This window comes from Balaenoptera ricei, chromosome X (assembly GCF_028023285.1).
Source record: "Balaenoptera ricei isolate mBalRic1 chromosome X, mBalRic1.hap2, whole genome shotgun sequence".
NCBI classification, from domain to species: domain Eukaryota; kingdom Metazoa; phylum Chordata; class Mammalia; order Artiodactyla; family Balaenopteridae; genus Balaenoptera; species Balaenoptera ricei.
The window spans coordinates 33,344,474-33,359,617 of record NC_082660.1 but is presented as its reverse complement, the minus strand read 5'-3'; the positions used below and the strand labels follow the sequence as shown (position 1 = coordinate 33,359,617).

The 15,144-nt window shown below is 34.0% G+C and overlaps 1 protein-coding gene across 1 annotated transcript in view; it reads right to left on the bottom strand.

Moving 5' to 3' along the window:
* CFAP47 (cilia and flagella associated protein 47) overlaps nt 1-15,144 on the bottom strand; it is a 487,004-nt gene that overhangs the window by 404,858 nt on the left and 67,002 nt on the right. The window contains 4 exon segments of the mRNA XM_059910362.1: nt 5,983-6,077; nt 10,579-10,663; nt 10,666-10,725; nt 13,732-13,809. Coding sequence (XP_059766345.1) covers nt 5,983-6,077; nt 10,579-10,663; nt 10,666-10,725; nt 13,732-13,809 — 318 coding nt within the window.

Below are 15,144 nucleotides of genomic sequence, written 5' to 3'. Positions count from 1 at the left end.
TCTACAAAATCCTGACAATTTCTGTCAATTTCTTTTCTTTCCATTTTATTATGCGTTATATTTTATTAGTTTCTACAAATACCCTTGTATATGTAACTAAAGGCTTAAGCATATGGTAATTATCCCCCAACCAAACTTAATCCCAGAAGAAACAAACTGTGACTGCAAATTTCCCCCTATGGATATGGAAAGTGGAACAGAAAAAAAGGGACTATATAAAAATGGTCATTGACATTTTGATGATGGCAACCTTATGAAACTGAAGATTCTGAATGCTAATGACTAGAAGGAAAGTAATACGCCTCAAGAAAGGATATGAAAATTTCGTGTCTATAGGCTAAAGAAATATATACTATTCTTCATCATGTTTGGATCCCTAAGATGGTATCATGACAGGCCAGGAGGCTGAGGACATAACATTTATGGTCTAAGCTCTACAGATCACCAGCAGCTAGCCTTGACAAGTCCCCTAGCCTCACTGTGCATTGGCTTCTAAAACTGGAAAAAAGAGAAAAATCTAAGGTCTCAATGCTTGTCTTATTGGATTCATATGGAAATTACGTGACATTGGATATGAGGGCACTTTACAAACTAAGTACTATATAATTATCAACTAAAGGATTGTTATTATAATTTTTAAAATAAATATAAAATTTGAATAGATCTAGTAGACTGAATTAGTAATTTAGAAAACATATGACAAAGCAAAGCCTGAGATCAGATGACTTCAATGATGAAATATATCACTAATTTAAAGAAGAAGTAATACAATCCTTCACAATTCTTTCAAAAACAGAGGAGGAGAAAACACTTCTCAACTCACTCTAAGAAGTCAATATTACCCTGATACTAAAACCAGACAAAGATAGTTGAAGAAAACTATAGACCAATATTCCTTATGAATAGGGATGCAAAACTCAAGAAAATACTAGGAAACTAAATCTAGAAATATATAAAAAGGATTATACTCCATGATCAAGGGAGACTTATCCCAGGAATGTAAGGTTGATTTAACATACAAAAATCAGTCAATATAATGTACCACATTAACAGAATAATGGGCAAAATCATGTGATCATCAAACTGCATGCAAAAAAATTTTTGACAAAATGCAACCGTCTTTCATGATCAAAATACTCAAACTAGGAATAGAAGGGAACTTTCTCAACCTGATAAAGGGAATCAACAAAACATTTTTAAAAATAACACTGCTAACATCATATTTAAAAGTGAAAGACATATGCTTTCCTCCTAAGATGAGGAACAAGACAAAGATCTTTGCTCTTGCTACTTCTATTCAACATTGTACTGAAGATTCTAGAAATCGGGCAGTGAAACAAGTAAAAGGCATCCAAATTGGAAAGGAAGAAATAAAATGCTCTATTTGCAGATGGCATGTTCTTGCACACAGGAAATTCTAAGGAATCTACTAACAAACCGTAAGAACTAATGTATAAGTTCAACACGGTTGCAGAAAAACTAGATCAATGTTTAAAATCAATTGTTTTTCTATACACTTGAAATGAATAATCTGAAAATAAAATTAAGAAAACAATTCCATTTACAAGAGCATCAAAAATAATTATTTAGAAATAAATTTAATAAGGAAAGAGGAAATTTGTACATTGACAACTACAAAACATTGTTGAAAAAATTAAGAAAGATTTGTTAAATAAATGGAAAAACATCCTATGTTCATGGATTAGAAGACTTAATATTGTTAATATGGCACTACTCCCCAAATTGATCTAAAGACTTCATAATCCTTATCAAAATCCCACCCAGATTTTTTGCAGTAATTGACAAGGTCAGCCCAAAATTCATATGGAAATGCATGGGACACAAAGTAGTCAAAAATACTACTGGAGGAGAACAAAATTGGTGGACTCACATTTTCCAATTATAAAAACTACAAAGTTATCATAATCAAGACCTTGTGTTATTGGAATAAGGATAGACATATAGATCAATGGAACATAATTGAATGTCCAGAAATAAACTTTTATATTTATGTTTAATTGATTTTAGACAGGAGTCTGAAGGCAATTTAATGTGGTAAAATAATATTTTCAATAAATGGTCCTGGGACAAAATGGACATCACACGCAAAAGAATGAAACTGGACTCATATCACACATACACAAAAAATAATTCAAAATGGATTACAGACCTAAATGTAAAAGCTAATACTCTAAATAAAACTCTTAGAAACAAACATAGAAATCTCATAACTTGAGTTAGGTAATAGCTTCCTAGATATGACACCAAAAAGCACAAGTGACAAAAGAAAAAGAGATACATGGGACTTTTGTCACATGTGTCTTTTATATTAGCAGATGATAATACCCAGTGTGAAGACGATGTGAAGAAAATACAGCTTGGTGCCACAATAGGATGTAAGCTTTCTACTATAATCCTAAAGTCAAGAATAACGCAGGATACCTAGTAGGTGCCCAATAAACATTTGTTGAATGATGATGATTGATGGAAATATAAACTGATACAAGTTTTGTGGTGACAATGTGGATATATGTACCAATAATTAAAATGCACATAACCTTTCCTCACCAATTCCAATTCTAAATATCCAAAAGAAACAACAGAACAAGTTCTCAGATATGAACATGCCAGTTTATTCACTGCACTTTAATTCACTCATTGAATATTTATTGTCTGATGTGTGTCAAAAAATATATTAATGCTACAAATATAATGTTGAACTATATATCATACTGTTTTCCTCCTTTGAATAATAATATGATTGATGGCATACAGATATCTGACTAGATTAAGAAATGACATCTATTCTGGGTTAAAAATGTGTGTTAAATTAGTATGTGAAAGGTATTTCCCAACATGGCCTTAAAGCATATTGCTTCATAGGAAATTAGGAATAAGATAAGCCAAGAAAAATAATTGACCTTGTTCTAGAAATTCTAAACAAGGTAGTATAAGAAAAAAGTGGTAAAAATTATCATTATTAAAATGGAAGAGACAATAATATTTGCAATCTATTACGGTATTCCTAAAAAAATCTAAAATAAATTGAAGGATAATTAAAAGTAACTGATGCTTAAAGTAAGATAAACAGTTTTACACCTCATCAACATAATTTATTTTCAAAATATTGATATGAGAGCATAAAAATAATAAAACCCAATCATTTACACTGCACAAAACAGCATAGAAAAATTACTTCAAAATATTCCACGCTTTTGCTGAGTAGTATAAAATGCTTTAATAACATAAACGGCATTATCTTTTTTCTGAATATGAAGCTCAATTTTATACAGAAATCACTTCTCTCTAAATTTTTTTATTAATTTAATGCAACACAAACCAAAATTACCATAGAGGTTTTAGCTATAAACTCGGGAAAAAGATTCTAAAGTTCATCAAGAAAAATGGCCAATGATATTTTAAAAGGAAAAGAATATAGTTATCCTACCAGAGAATTAAAAGAATTTTAATAGTACCAACCAGAACAAATTGTTAGCAAATAAATCATTACTTTTGTATGGTGGCTTGTTATGCAAGAAGAATCAAAGAATTTTAAGTTCAATTTAAAATTCATCTTTCACCTCTGAGGTTGGCAGAATATTACATATACATACATATATAATGGATGCAACCTAGTTATACAAAGAAAGGCGACAGTAAGCAACATTTTACACTGTTACTAGTGGCTAATACTACCGGTATAACTTTTTTGAAGAGCAGTTTGACAACGCATATCAATAGCCTAAAATATGTGCATAGAGTTTGACCCAATTATTCTACTTCTAGGATGATATAATGAACACCTATAATGTGAAAACAAACAGTTATTTACAAGGATGTTTCTTACAGAATCATTTATAGAGTCAAAAAATGGAAAAATCTTAAGTGTACAGTAAGAAGGATTAGTTTAATAACTATAACAGTAGAGCCATAAAATATTATCCCTAAAAAATTAAATTGCATTTAGAATACTTAATGACACAAAAAGCAATTGATAACATTTAAATGAATACACTCAGCAAAAAAAAAAAAAAAAAATGCAGGTTAAAAATGTTCATAAAGTATTATTTCATTATAATTATAGATATAGAAATATAAGTATAGAGATAGAAGGAGAAAAAACAAAGATACCCCAAAATATAAACAGAGGTCATTGTTATGTATTAGGATTTATTTATTGTTTATTCTTTCTTTCTGCTCTTCTAAACTTCCCATTTAATTTTGACAATAGACTTTAATAATCGGGAGGAGAATATCACTGATATGCAAGATTGAAATATAAGATGATGCTGAGAAAACTTGCAAATCGTTAGGATATGTGGGAGTTGAGTAGGCTTTGAAAGATATTAAAATACTGTAAAAATTAAAAAGATAAACATCCTCTGAATCTCTTCAAATAACTTTTTAATTATGCTTTTGTCTGGAGTAGAAAGACAAGTCACAGATTGTATTATTCAACAAGTAACTGTAATACCTTGACAATATTTCATGCACTTCAAAATCCTTTGCTGAAAAGATAAAAGGAAAATGTAAATAATACGTGTAGTTTGATATTATCTGATAGCCCAAATTAGGCCAAAGGAAATTATTCCTAAAATGACTTTCAAAAAAAGGCAAAGATGTTCTCTCTCTTCTGGATAACCTTGCTAAATAAAGAGTATCTATCTAAATGTCACTGGTTCATGAATGTAGATGAATAATTATTACACACTAAACCTGCAGAAATCAAATATAGTATGTTTTACATCTTAATGTTGTATAATACAACTTAATGTTGTATATAAAATTAAAATTTTTCATTTTCTTTAATATCGGAAGAGTAACCTTTGATATCTCATCCACTACGCTTGTCAAAAACTAGAACAGACAAAAGAGTGAACTCTGTAGACAATATCATTCCATGTGAACCATATGTGCACAAAACCCACAAAATACATCCCAACTAATGTACTGCACCTAAGAAGGCAAAATTAATCTTTAGCATTTTCTTAAATCTGAATGTGTCCTTAAATTTTCTTGACTTTTTCCTCCTGAAAGCTAAATAACAGTTATTATTGTTCCTAAAATAAGACTTTAATCTCAGTAAACTCTGTAGTTTAGTAACATTACTAAAAAATGGATTATTAAAGACGTACTTTGTTAGCATTCAATACACCTTCTTGTTGTGTTTTAATTCCTTTCATTTAGTTGATTCTATTCTACACCTACTGGGTACAAGGCATCATGCTAGTTATGCTGGAATATAAAAAATGTTTTGACAAAAGAGTCTCATACTCTAATTGCCATTTAGCAGTTTGATTCTCGTTCGGGAGGATGCGGCGACACGCCTTTCCATATCATAGGTAGCAAGATGCTCTCTCTTTGGCACGTCTATCACTTTCAAAGCAAAAGCATATCAGAGATTGCCCCTGAAATTTTGCCAGTGGTATCCCTTCCTCCTGGGCACATTCTAGGAAAGGTTTTTTTCTTTGATTTTCTTTGTTTGTTGTTTTTGTTGGTGTTTTAAAATCACCAAACATCGAGGGACACTACCCAAGAACCAGTGTCATAGCAACCCCTCTTAAATCTTCACAGCATGTCTTTGGTGATTTCAGGTGATGATTCTAAGAATGTCAAGCGTACCCCACTCAAATATAAGTAGAAAGCACATGCTGGCTCAAATATAAGCGATTTTGGGGTTAGCCTCAACTTTCCTCTTCTTCACATGTCATATCTTGAATTTTCTAGAGAGCATAACTGAAACCATGAGACCACATAGGTTCCGTGTGTGTGCCCTCTGCACCTCTTGAGATATACTGCAAGCATGAAGCCAGACACCTCCAGCGATCATTTTACTGAATTAAAGGGTATACCCAGACATGCTCACAGGTAGAAAAAGACCCACTACAAAAAGAACTTAGGTGATCTTTGATAGCTTCTTAGTTAGGATTATCTTAACTCCACAACTCTCCAGTAATGTGAGTAATAGAAAGCTTAACTTACTTCTTTGGGAGAAAATGCTAGGCCACACTCCAGAGATGTCTCTCTCTCTAACTCCAAGGAACATATGTCAGGAAATGCAGGGTCTGTGAATTCCCCTATAAAACCAGAAAAAGGACACTTTTTTATTTATTTATTTTTTAAGCCAGATACATATCTATGATGCTATCGTTAACTGTGGAAATGAAACTTTGAGAAACCTCATCAAAATGTTCACAACAATCAAAAAACAGTTGCTAAAACATCTGTGCAGGGCTGCATAAGGTTGCTAGGCTAAGGAATCACTCTTAATGCCAAGATACTAATCAGCAAAACTGGTATCCAAAAATGGAACAAACATATATTCAATCAGCAAAACAGAGAGGGTAAACCTATTTTTTAAAATCTCCAAAGTTCAAGAATGATATCACAGTCATATTCAGATGAATATAAAAAGGTATAAAGGTCAAGGTCAAATAATTGACTGAATCTTAGGTCTGAGAAAATTGAGACTCCCTCTCCAGTGAAGATGGAACAGGGAGAACCCAGACCTCCTCTGATGCCTTACGGAATTCACAAAGAAGATAAACACAATTTTGTACAAGACAACTTTTCAACAAAGTGGTATCACTCCAGATACAAAGGCACTGGGTGGAGATACAGAAACAATTGTCAAATAGTAACACAAACTTCAGGGTCAAAAATTATAAGCACTTAAATACACTTCTAAAATAAGTTCCTGCAAGATCAAATGTTAGCTACAATAGAACCTCTGCCCTCATCTAAACAATTCTAAAAATCCTTTTTTCTCCCTAAAGTTTTCTGATTAATCCAAGGAACGATAATAATTTCAATTACCCTGTCTCAAAATAAACTTAAATAACTCATTTCATTCTCCTTCACCCTACTCAATTTCTCTCAGCTTGATGTATGATATAAAAACCTTTAAACAAATGAACAAAAAGGATCCATTAAGTGTTTATTAACACAAACATGTTTGTGGTGTGGGAAAAAATACACATACAGCAAAGAATATCCACCTAGAATGGATATATATCTCTAATACATAAAATATAATAAAAATAGATAATCTTAAATATATTTGAAGTATATATAAACATATAGATTGTGAAATGCAATAATCCAAGACAGCATCAATAAATATTTATTGAGCACCTATAATGTGCAGAGAACTATATCACACAACTCTAGCAGAAAACAAAAATTGGAACTATAGTCCTTGACCTCATGGAGCTCACAGCGTAGTAAGGGAGACAAACAAGTACAAAGCTCTTTTTGATACAAGGTACAATTTGGTCAGTGCTATAATAAAACTTACCTAATGTCCTAAAGGAGCAAAGGCAAAAAAATAATTTCAACCGATTGGATAGGGGTACGAATGGGGCTAATGATTTATAGGATGCAGGAGGTTGATGCTAATTTATAAAAGAGGGTGGAATCGCAGGCAGTAGGGACAGAAGAGGAGGAACTAGCCTAGGAGGAGGGAAGCCCAGTGCCAGAGGAAATGTGTAACACAGTCTGGTTGCAGTAGAGACAGCTGATGGAGCCTACAATGGGAGAGGTGACTGGAAAGAAAAGGTGGCGTCATAGCTAAATGGATCTCAGTATTTCCTCCCCCTTAAGTCATTCTTGTCCTGAAACGATAATGTGAAAAACCAAGTCTACCTTGTCACAGAAGGACATCTATGTTTTAACATACTCATAAAATACATTTTCAGGACATTTTAAGTATAAACTTTATTGCAAATTGTTAATAATCGTTAAGATCAACTTATATACATCCTAGACTGTGTCAGCAGCCTGCTGTTGAGACCCACTGCTACTGGTAACAGGAAACCAGCAAAGCTTTTCAAGCAGAGGGCAGATGGGATAAGATCTTTGCTTGAAGGAGATCACTCTCTGGTATAGGCATATGAGGATAAAGGCTTGGAAGCAGGGAAAGCATTTTAAAAGATGATCCAGTGACCTAGAAGGGAAGCTTGAGCTAGGGCTAAGGCAGAATCGTGGAAAGAAAGGCATCTTGCCGAGTAGCTCTGCAGAATAACCAGGAAGAGTCTGTGATCCATTAACAAGGTACATGAATGCATATGAGGCAGTCAGAGTAAAGTGTTAAGGCAACTAAAGTTTCAACATCCAGATTTTCCAAAAATGAATATAAATCTCATATGGATTTCCAACTGCCTACTGTTATGATTCCTGGGCTATTCCACAGTCCCCTCAAACATAGCATGCTCTCCTAGATCTATTCCTTCCCTCACATTATATCAACTATGAATTGTCCCTCCCATCACCTACCTCTTAGAGTCAAAAACTGGGAGCGATCCAAGACTTCCTCCTCTTCCCTAATACTGATGTCCACTTGGTAACCACATCGAAGCATTTCTAATTTCTCAGCACCTCTGTACTCTCCTCCTTCCCGTCCCTGGTATCAATGTCTGAGCTCAGGCTGTCATCACTTCTCACCTCTATGGCCACCACACCTAACTGATCTCCCTGTCTCCGTTTTTGCCCTTCCCATACCCACCTTTTCCCCCAGCCCATTTTCAACTTTCCTCCAAAAGGAAAATTAGTGAAGGGCAAGCCTACTCACACCATTGCCTGGATATCAATCCTTTAATTGTGCTGCCTAACCTCTAGGATAAATGTCCAGAAAAAACTATTAGTTACCTGGGTCTCACTTGCCCCTCTAGTCCTGTCCCTCTATACTCTAGACAGTCCAAACTACTTGCCATATTGACTCATTTCTAGGCCTTTAACTTGCATTCTTTCATATCCCCTTCTCTGTTTCTCTCCTTATTCTTCTAAATCTAGATTAGGCATCAACTTCTCCAAGAAATCTTTCCTATTGGTGATTCTCAGCTAGTTTCCCTTAGCATATGCTTCCTTAGCACCAGGTACGGACCTGTCTTGTAGCATCCACATGCTATATGGTAATAACCCAATTCTTTGTCTCTCTCTCCTACTGTTATATAGGTGGTCTCCATTTGTCATTTAGATCCAATAGCCATCTTTCTCTGCTCTCCTCTGTCCCGACCTCTACAGACTGATTCATCTAGGTCCCTTGCTCTTCTGTCTCTGATTTGGTTCAACCACAGGGAAATGCCAGTAAGATATCAGAGAGTAGGAGGTATTTATGCCCTCACGTCTCCCCTGCCTTGGCTACAATTCTGGCAAGGACATCATTTTTTTTTTTTTTTTTTTTTTTTTTTACAGTTATAGCTTTTATTAGATGGCCTCTCTTCCAGAGTTTCACCACTCTCAGGGCTTCAATAATATCTTGCCTCCTCTTGCTCCTTCAGGCCTAGAGGTAGAAGCAGCTTCCATCCCTTGTCAGTTTTCTTTTAACCTGGCTCCCAGGTCCATACATAATTCCTTCATTAAATCATCTTCAGTTAAATGCTTTGAGTCATTTGTTTACTACTAAGACCCTGACTGATAAACTTACTGTTAACTTTTGGAGAACAAGTAAGATGTCTTATTATCTTTATAGATTCAAAGTCTAGTATCTGGCCTATAATTGGTATTCAACAAGTATGTACTGAAGAAGAAATGACTAAACCAATGGTTGGCAAACATTTTTCTGTACGGGTTTAGATAGTAAATATTTTAGGCTTTGCAAGCCATAAGGTTTCTATCACAACTATTCAACTCTGCCATTATAGCATGAAAGCATACAGAAACAATATACAAACAAATGAGTGTGACTGTGTTCTAATAAAACCTTATTTATAAAATAACAGGTGTCAGGCCAGATTTGGCCCATAGACCTTAGTTTGCCGACACCTGGAGTAAACAAATGAAATACATTTATAAAAGTGCATTTTTTTCAAACTTAATTTAACATAAAGATACCTAGGGCTTCCCTGGTGGCGCAGTGGTTGAGAATGTGCCTGCCAATGCAGGGGACACGGGTTCGAGCCCTGGTCTGGGAAGATCCCACATGCCGCGGAGCGACTGGGCCCGTGAGCCACAATTACTGAGCCTGCGCGTCTGGAGCCTGTGCTCTGCAACAAGAGAGGCCGCGATAGTGAGAGGCCCACTCACCGCAATGAAGAGTGGCCCCCGCTCACCGCAACTAGAGAAAGCCCTCGCACAGAAACGAAGACCCAACACAGCCATAAATTAATTAATTAATTAATTAATTTAAAAAAAAAAACCCCCAACAAACTACTGGCTTTGATACAGAAAATAGATTATCCTTAAAAAAAAAAAAAAAAAAAAAAGATACCTAATATATAGGTAAACACAGAGAACCCTCCAAAACATTTACCTGAAATTCTTAAGCAATTAAAACTAGCAATTTTATTTTAATTTATAGTATATACTTATGTATAACATACTTAACCTACTATATTATATCAGTTAATAAGCACAGTTATATGTCATGCATTATCAAAGTCTTCTGATATTAACATACATGTATTTCTAGAAATAGAACCATGATGGTTTATAGGATATAAGAACAATATGCACTGAGTCATTAAAAATACTTAAGAATAATTGCCCTTGACTTACAGTATTTGCTTAACATTATTCCTTAGAGCAAACTTAAAACTGTTTTACTTTTACAATAATATCATAATGGTATAAAATATATACCTGATTTGTCTTTAAAATCCACAGAAAAACCTTCAAAGTCTTCCAGATTAAACTCTACTCCGGCACGTGTTATACCTTTGTTTTTTTTACTAAAAATGGAATAATCTGGGTAGCACCAACATAGGTGCCACTGAAATTAAATACATCCTAAAATATAAAAAAAGAAATCATAATTAGAAGGTAGAGTAACAATTTATGAAAATAATGTAAACTAAAAATTACATTGCAAGACAGTAGATCTTAAAAGTCCTCATTATGAGAAAAAAATCTGTATGTTTGGTGACTGATGATAACTAGACTTACCGTGGTGAACATTTCACAATATATACAAACATTGAATCATTATATTGTACACCTGAAACTAACAATGTTATATGTCAATTATACCTCAATAAAAAATTATACTCATGTTTATCAAGGACATTATTACAGTAGTATTCTATACAAATTAGTTACATTTTCCTTCTTCCCCCTCCCTCCTGCATGTAATCAGTTACCAAATCCCATTAATTCTGACTCCTTCACCTCTTATCTTTATTGTAATTGTATAAAGTTAGTAACTCATCACTTTTCATTTCATTGCTAGATTTGACTTTCTCCAATTCTCCCTTCCACACCTAAGTCACAATTAAACTAATTAAAAATCTGACCACATCACTTGCTGTCTTAAAATTTGATGATTCTCCTCTACAGGAGATCTACAGGACAATGTCAAGTTTGTTAGCAGGGCTCATAAAGTTCACCATGACCTTCCCCTGCCTCATGTTCCAGCCTCATCTAGCTCCACTCTCACCCCTATGACTTCATATTTCAGCAAGCTGTATGACTTGTCATTTCCAACCAATACCTGACGCTTTTCCCTTCTGTGTCTTTATCAAGGTGTCTCTTCTGTCAGAAGGCCCTTCTCTAACTTGTAATTGCCTGATAAAATACTATGCATCCTTCAAACGCCAGTTGGATAAGCCACAATTAATTACAGTATGATCAGGACTACTTCTGTTCCTTATGTTTACTCACATTATGACATCATAAAGTCCATTTATTTGTCTATTTATGTCTCTTCTAGTGGACCTTAAGTCTAATTCATTGTTACATCTCTAGCACCTATCTGACATCTAGCTTAAATATATAAGAAATGTTTATTGAATGTATCTTAACTTTAGCTTATATGCCAGGCATGTGTACACCACAAAGCTCTGCAGGATTCCTCTTCTGGCAGAGTAGCTATATATACTCTACAGTTCCTTAGTAAAAGAATCACATACACCATTAAAAGAGAAAGAGGCAACAGTATCCTAATGCTGAGAAAAACATGGCATTAAGGTCAACTGTCCACTATTTGCTTCACTTAAAATATCAACCCAGTTCTACAGGTGAAATTTGTGAAATCCAAAACAGGTAGTGAAAGTTTGATGCTTCATATGCAAAAAATCACTCCTCTTATCCCATTTCTGGTCTTTCCCATAGGTTCATTTGGATAAAATTTCCTAATTGTTATTAAGACACACAGTCAACGCCACACAGTTATTAGATATATTGCTAACAATATCTGGTAATACTAGAATATTGTTTTTAAAAGGTAACTAGGCAGCAATGTTTAAAAATCCAACATAATTAAGAAATATTGATAAATACATATTAAAGTCTTATAAATTACTCAGTTGTACCATAACATGCAAAGCCTGCCACAAATATCTTTAGGACTAGGAAATGCAATATTTAAAGTCTCCATCTTTGTCTAACAGTGTTCAAGGAGGGACACCATATCAACTGAAAAAAAGCACTCTGGATACTACAGGAATCACCATTGTCTTAGATAAGCTAGCTTAGTATCCATCAGTCTATCTGGACTTACCATGCCTTCAACACTGAATAAAAGAAAGGTTAGAAAATTGTAACTTAAAGCCTAGATTTGTGGTGATGCCGTTAAAGTGCAGACTAGTGGTAAGGCCCTACCTGAGGCAACCAGCAGCCTTATCAATTTCTACTCAATTTAGTTCAGCACCAGAATGGTACTAGGTACTGGGGATAGAAAAACAAAAGGGCAGATAACCTGAAAATAATATGACAATTGCTACAATGGAGATGTTCCCAGAGTTTAAGATGTTTGTGACATCTAATAAATGTCACAAGAGAGGGGCATATGGGCTTGCTTTGAAGGATCAGGGAAAGTTTCTTTAGGTAGGTAAGACCAGATCTAACTCTGAAAGCCTGGACAGGAAAAAAAAAAAAAAGAAAAGCATGTATGTGTGCTCTATCAACTGTAGAACAAAATTTTATTAGGGTACAGAACAATAATTCAAAAAATAAATTTGATTATAGTTCAGAAAATGTAAATCAAGACCACAGTGAGGTATTTTATACTCAATAGATTGGCAAACATTGTGTCTTATAATACAACTTATGGAGCAACAGAATGTGGATCAATGGAAACTTGAGAAGAAAATATGGAAATAATCTTGTGAAGTCAAATATGTACATAATCTGCATCTCAGCAACTCCATTCCTAAAGAAACTCTTTCATAAGTACCTTAGAAGATATGTACATGAATGTTCATAGCTATAGTATTTGTAATACCAAAAAAACAGACACTAATTGGATGGACAATGGAATGAGTCTACAAATTACAGTATGTCTACATAATGGACTATTAAGCAGCAGGGAAAATGAATAACATAAAGCTACACATAACCTAGGTGAAGTTTAAAAACATAATATTCAATTAAAAGTAACCCATCAAAGATAATATATCTTTGTTATAAAGCTCAGAAATGAACAAACTAAACTAAATAAGGAACCGTTAAGGAATTCATACATATGTGGTAACCTAATTAGAAAGAGTAAAGGGAGAAAAATGACAAAATTCAGGAAAGTAGTTATCTCTTAAGAGGGGTAGGACCATGATGAAGCCTACAGATAATTTAACGGTACTGGTACTGTTCTGCTACTTAAGTTCAGTGGTGAATTCTTAAGCCTTCATTAATTGGCTTAACACTCTGCTTCATCACTTATATTTATATTACATATATTAATTTCTATGTGACAAATTACTACATAATAAAAATTTTTTAACCTAAATGGGTTGACTAGGGACACATAAATAAAAATCACCACACTCATAAATTGATTATACAAATAGGTAACATACTCACCGGATTGATTTCGACATCAGCAATCTCAACAGATCCACCCAACCTAAGGTCTATGTCTTCTGCATAGCGAATAGCAATCTATTTAAGAAAAACATAAAACTCTGTAGAAACCACACTAAAATATACTCATGTACTGCTGAAGTATTACCTGGCATTTATATAACATTTTATAATTTAAATAATCATAACTTATTATAAATGTCACAAGATTTATTCTGGCAGTTATCATCTCATTTCTTGTGATGTAGAATTGATATTCCTAAAGGAGTGAATTTTCAACTCTTAAAAACTTCCATCACAAAGGGGACCAGCTGACAGCTTGTGAATTTGACTGAAGAGTTCTACCCATTTGCCTTGACATTATTGCTTCAAACTCTGTGTGAGCCTTTTGTATTTACCTAATTCCAAAGGAATATTCAAAATTAAAACAAGCAAGAAACTGAGTGCAAACATAGAAAGATACTAATATCCAAAACGACCATAATTCTAATGAGAGCAGCTAAAAATTGCTGAGTATATGGGCCAAGTATACTGCTAAATACATTATCTCCTTTTTAATCTTCAGTATTCTGTTAATACTCTAATTTCCAAGTGAGGAAAACTGGGGCTTGAGGTCACAAAACTTGAAAGCAGCAGTGGCTAAACTTGAACCAAGAACCGCCTGAGCACTCAATTTCTTCCAAGAAATTTAAGACAGTGAAATAAGAATTTAGTCATATAACTCCTACAAAATAAGAACTATAGATTACATGAACATATAATTGTCTAATCAAAATCTCAGAAGCACAAAAATATCATTCCCTGAAAGCCCTACCTGTATAAGAATAGGTTAGCAGTCAACTTCGAGATTTAAATCTAAATGTATATTAAAGAAAGATATATGAGTGTATTTCACTCTTTCGATAGAATCAGTGACATTGTTTATAGGTAAAGAAACCACAAAATACCATTTTTTCAGAATTATTAAGGAAAGTGAGTGCCATCTAGACAATCTTATTAACCGAACTGCTTAATTCATACTACTATATGATTTCTATATTTTATTTACAGAATATATAGTACCTAAAATACTTGATTAAAATCATAAGAAGCATAACTCAATGCTTCAGAAGTAATTACAAATCAATATATGCTTCACTGATGAACACCGTATGTAAGTCTCAACACCCCCATGGCTGCCTTTTACTCACTTCTCCTTTCGTGGGTAACTGAAGATTCCAGGCTGCCATAACCTATTTACTACCCTCACCAACTGCTCACTTGACCTTTTCATCTCCTGAGACTTAATCTGTACCCTGGACAATATCATCCGTCACAAATCCATGGCCTCAGAAACCATACATTCATCCATCCCTCTCTTTCTCACAACCCTCTCTCATCCCTGCTTTCTCAGCCATTTTCAGAGACAAGAGT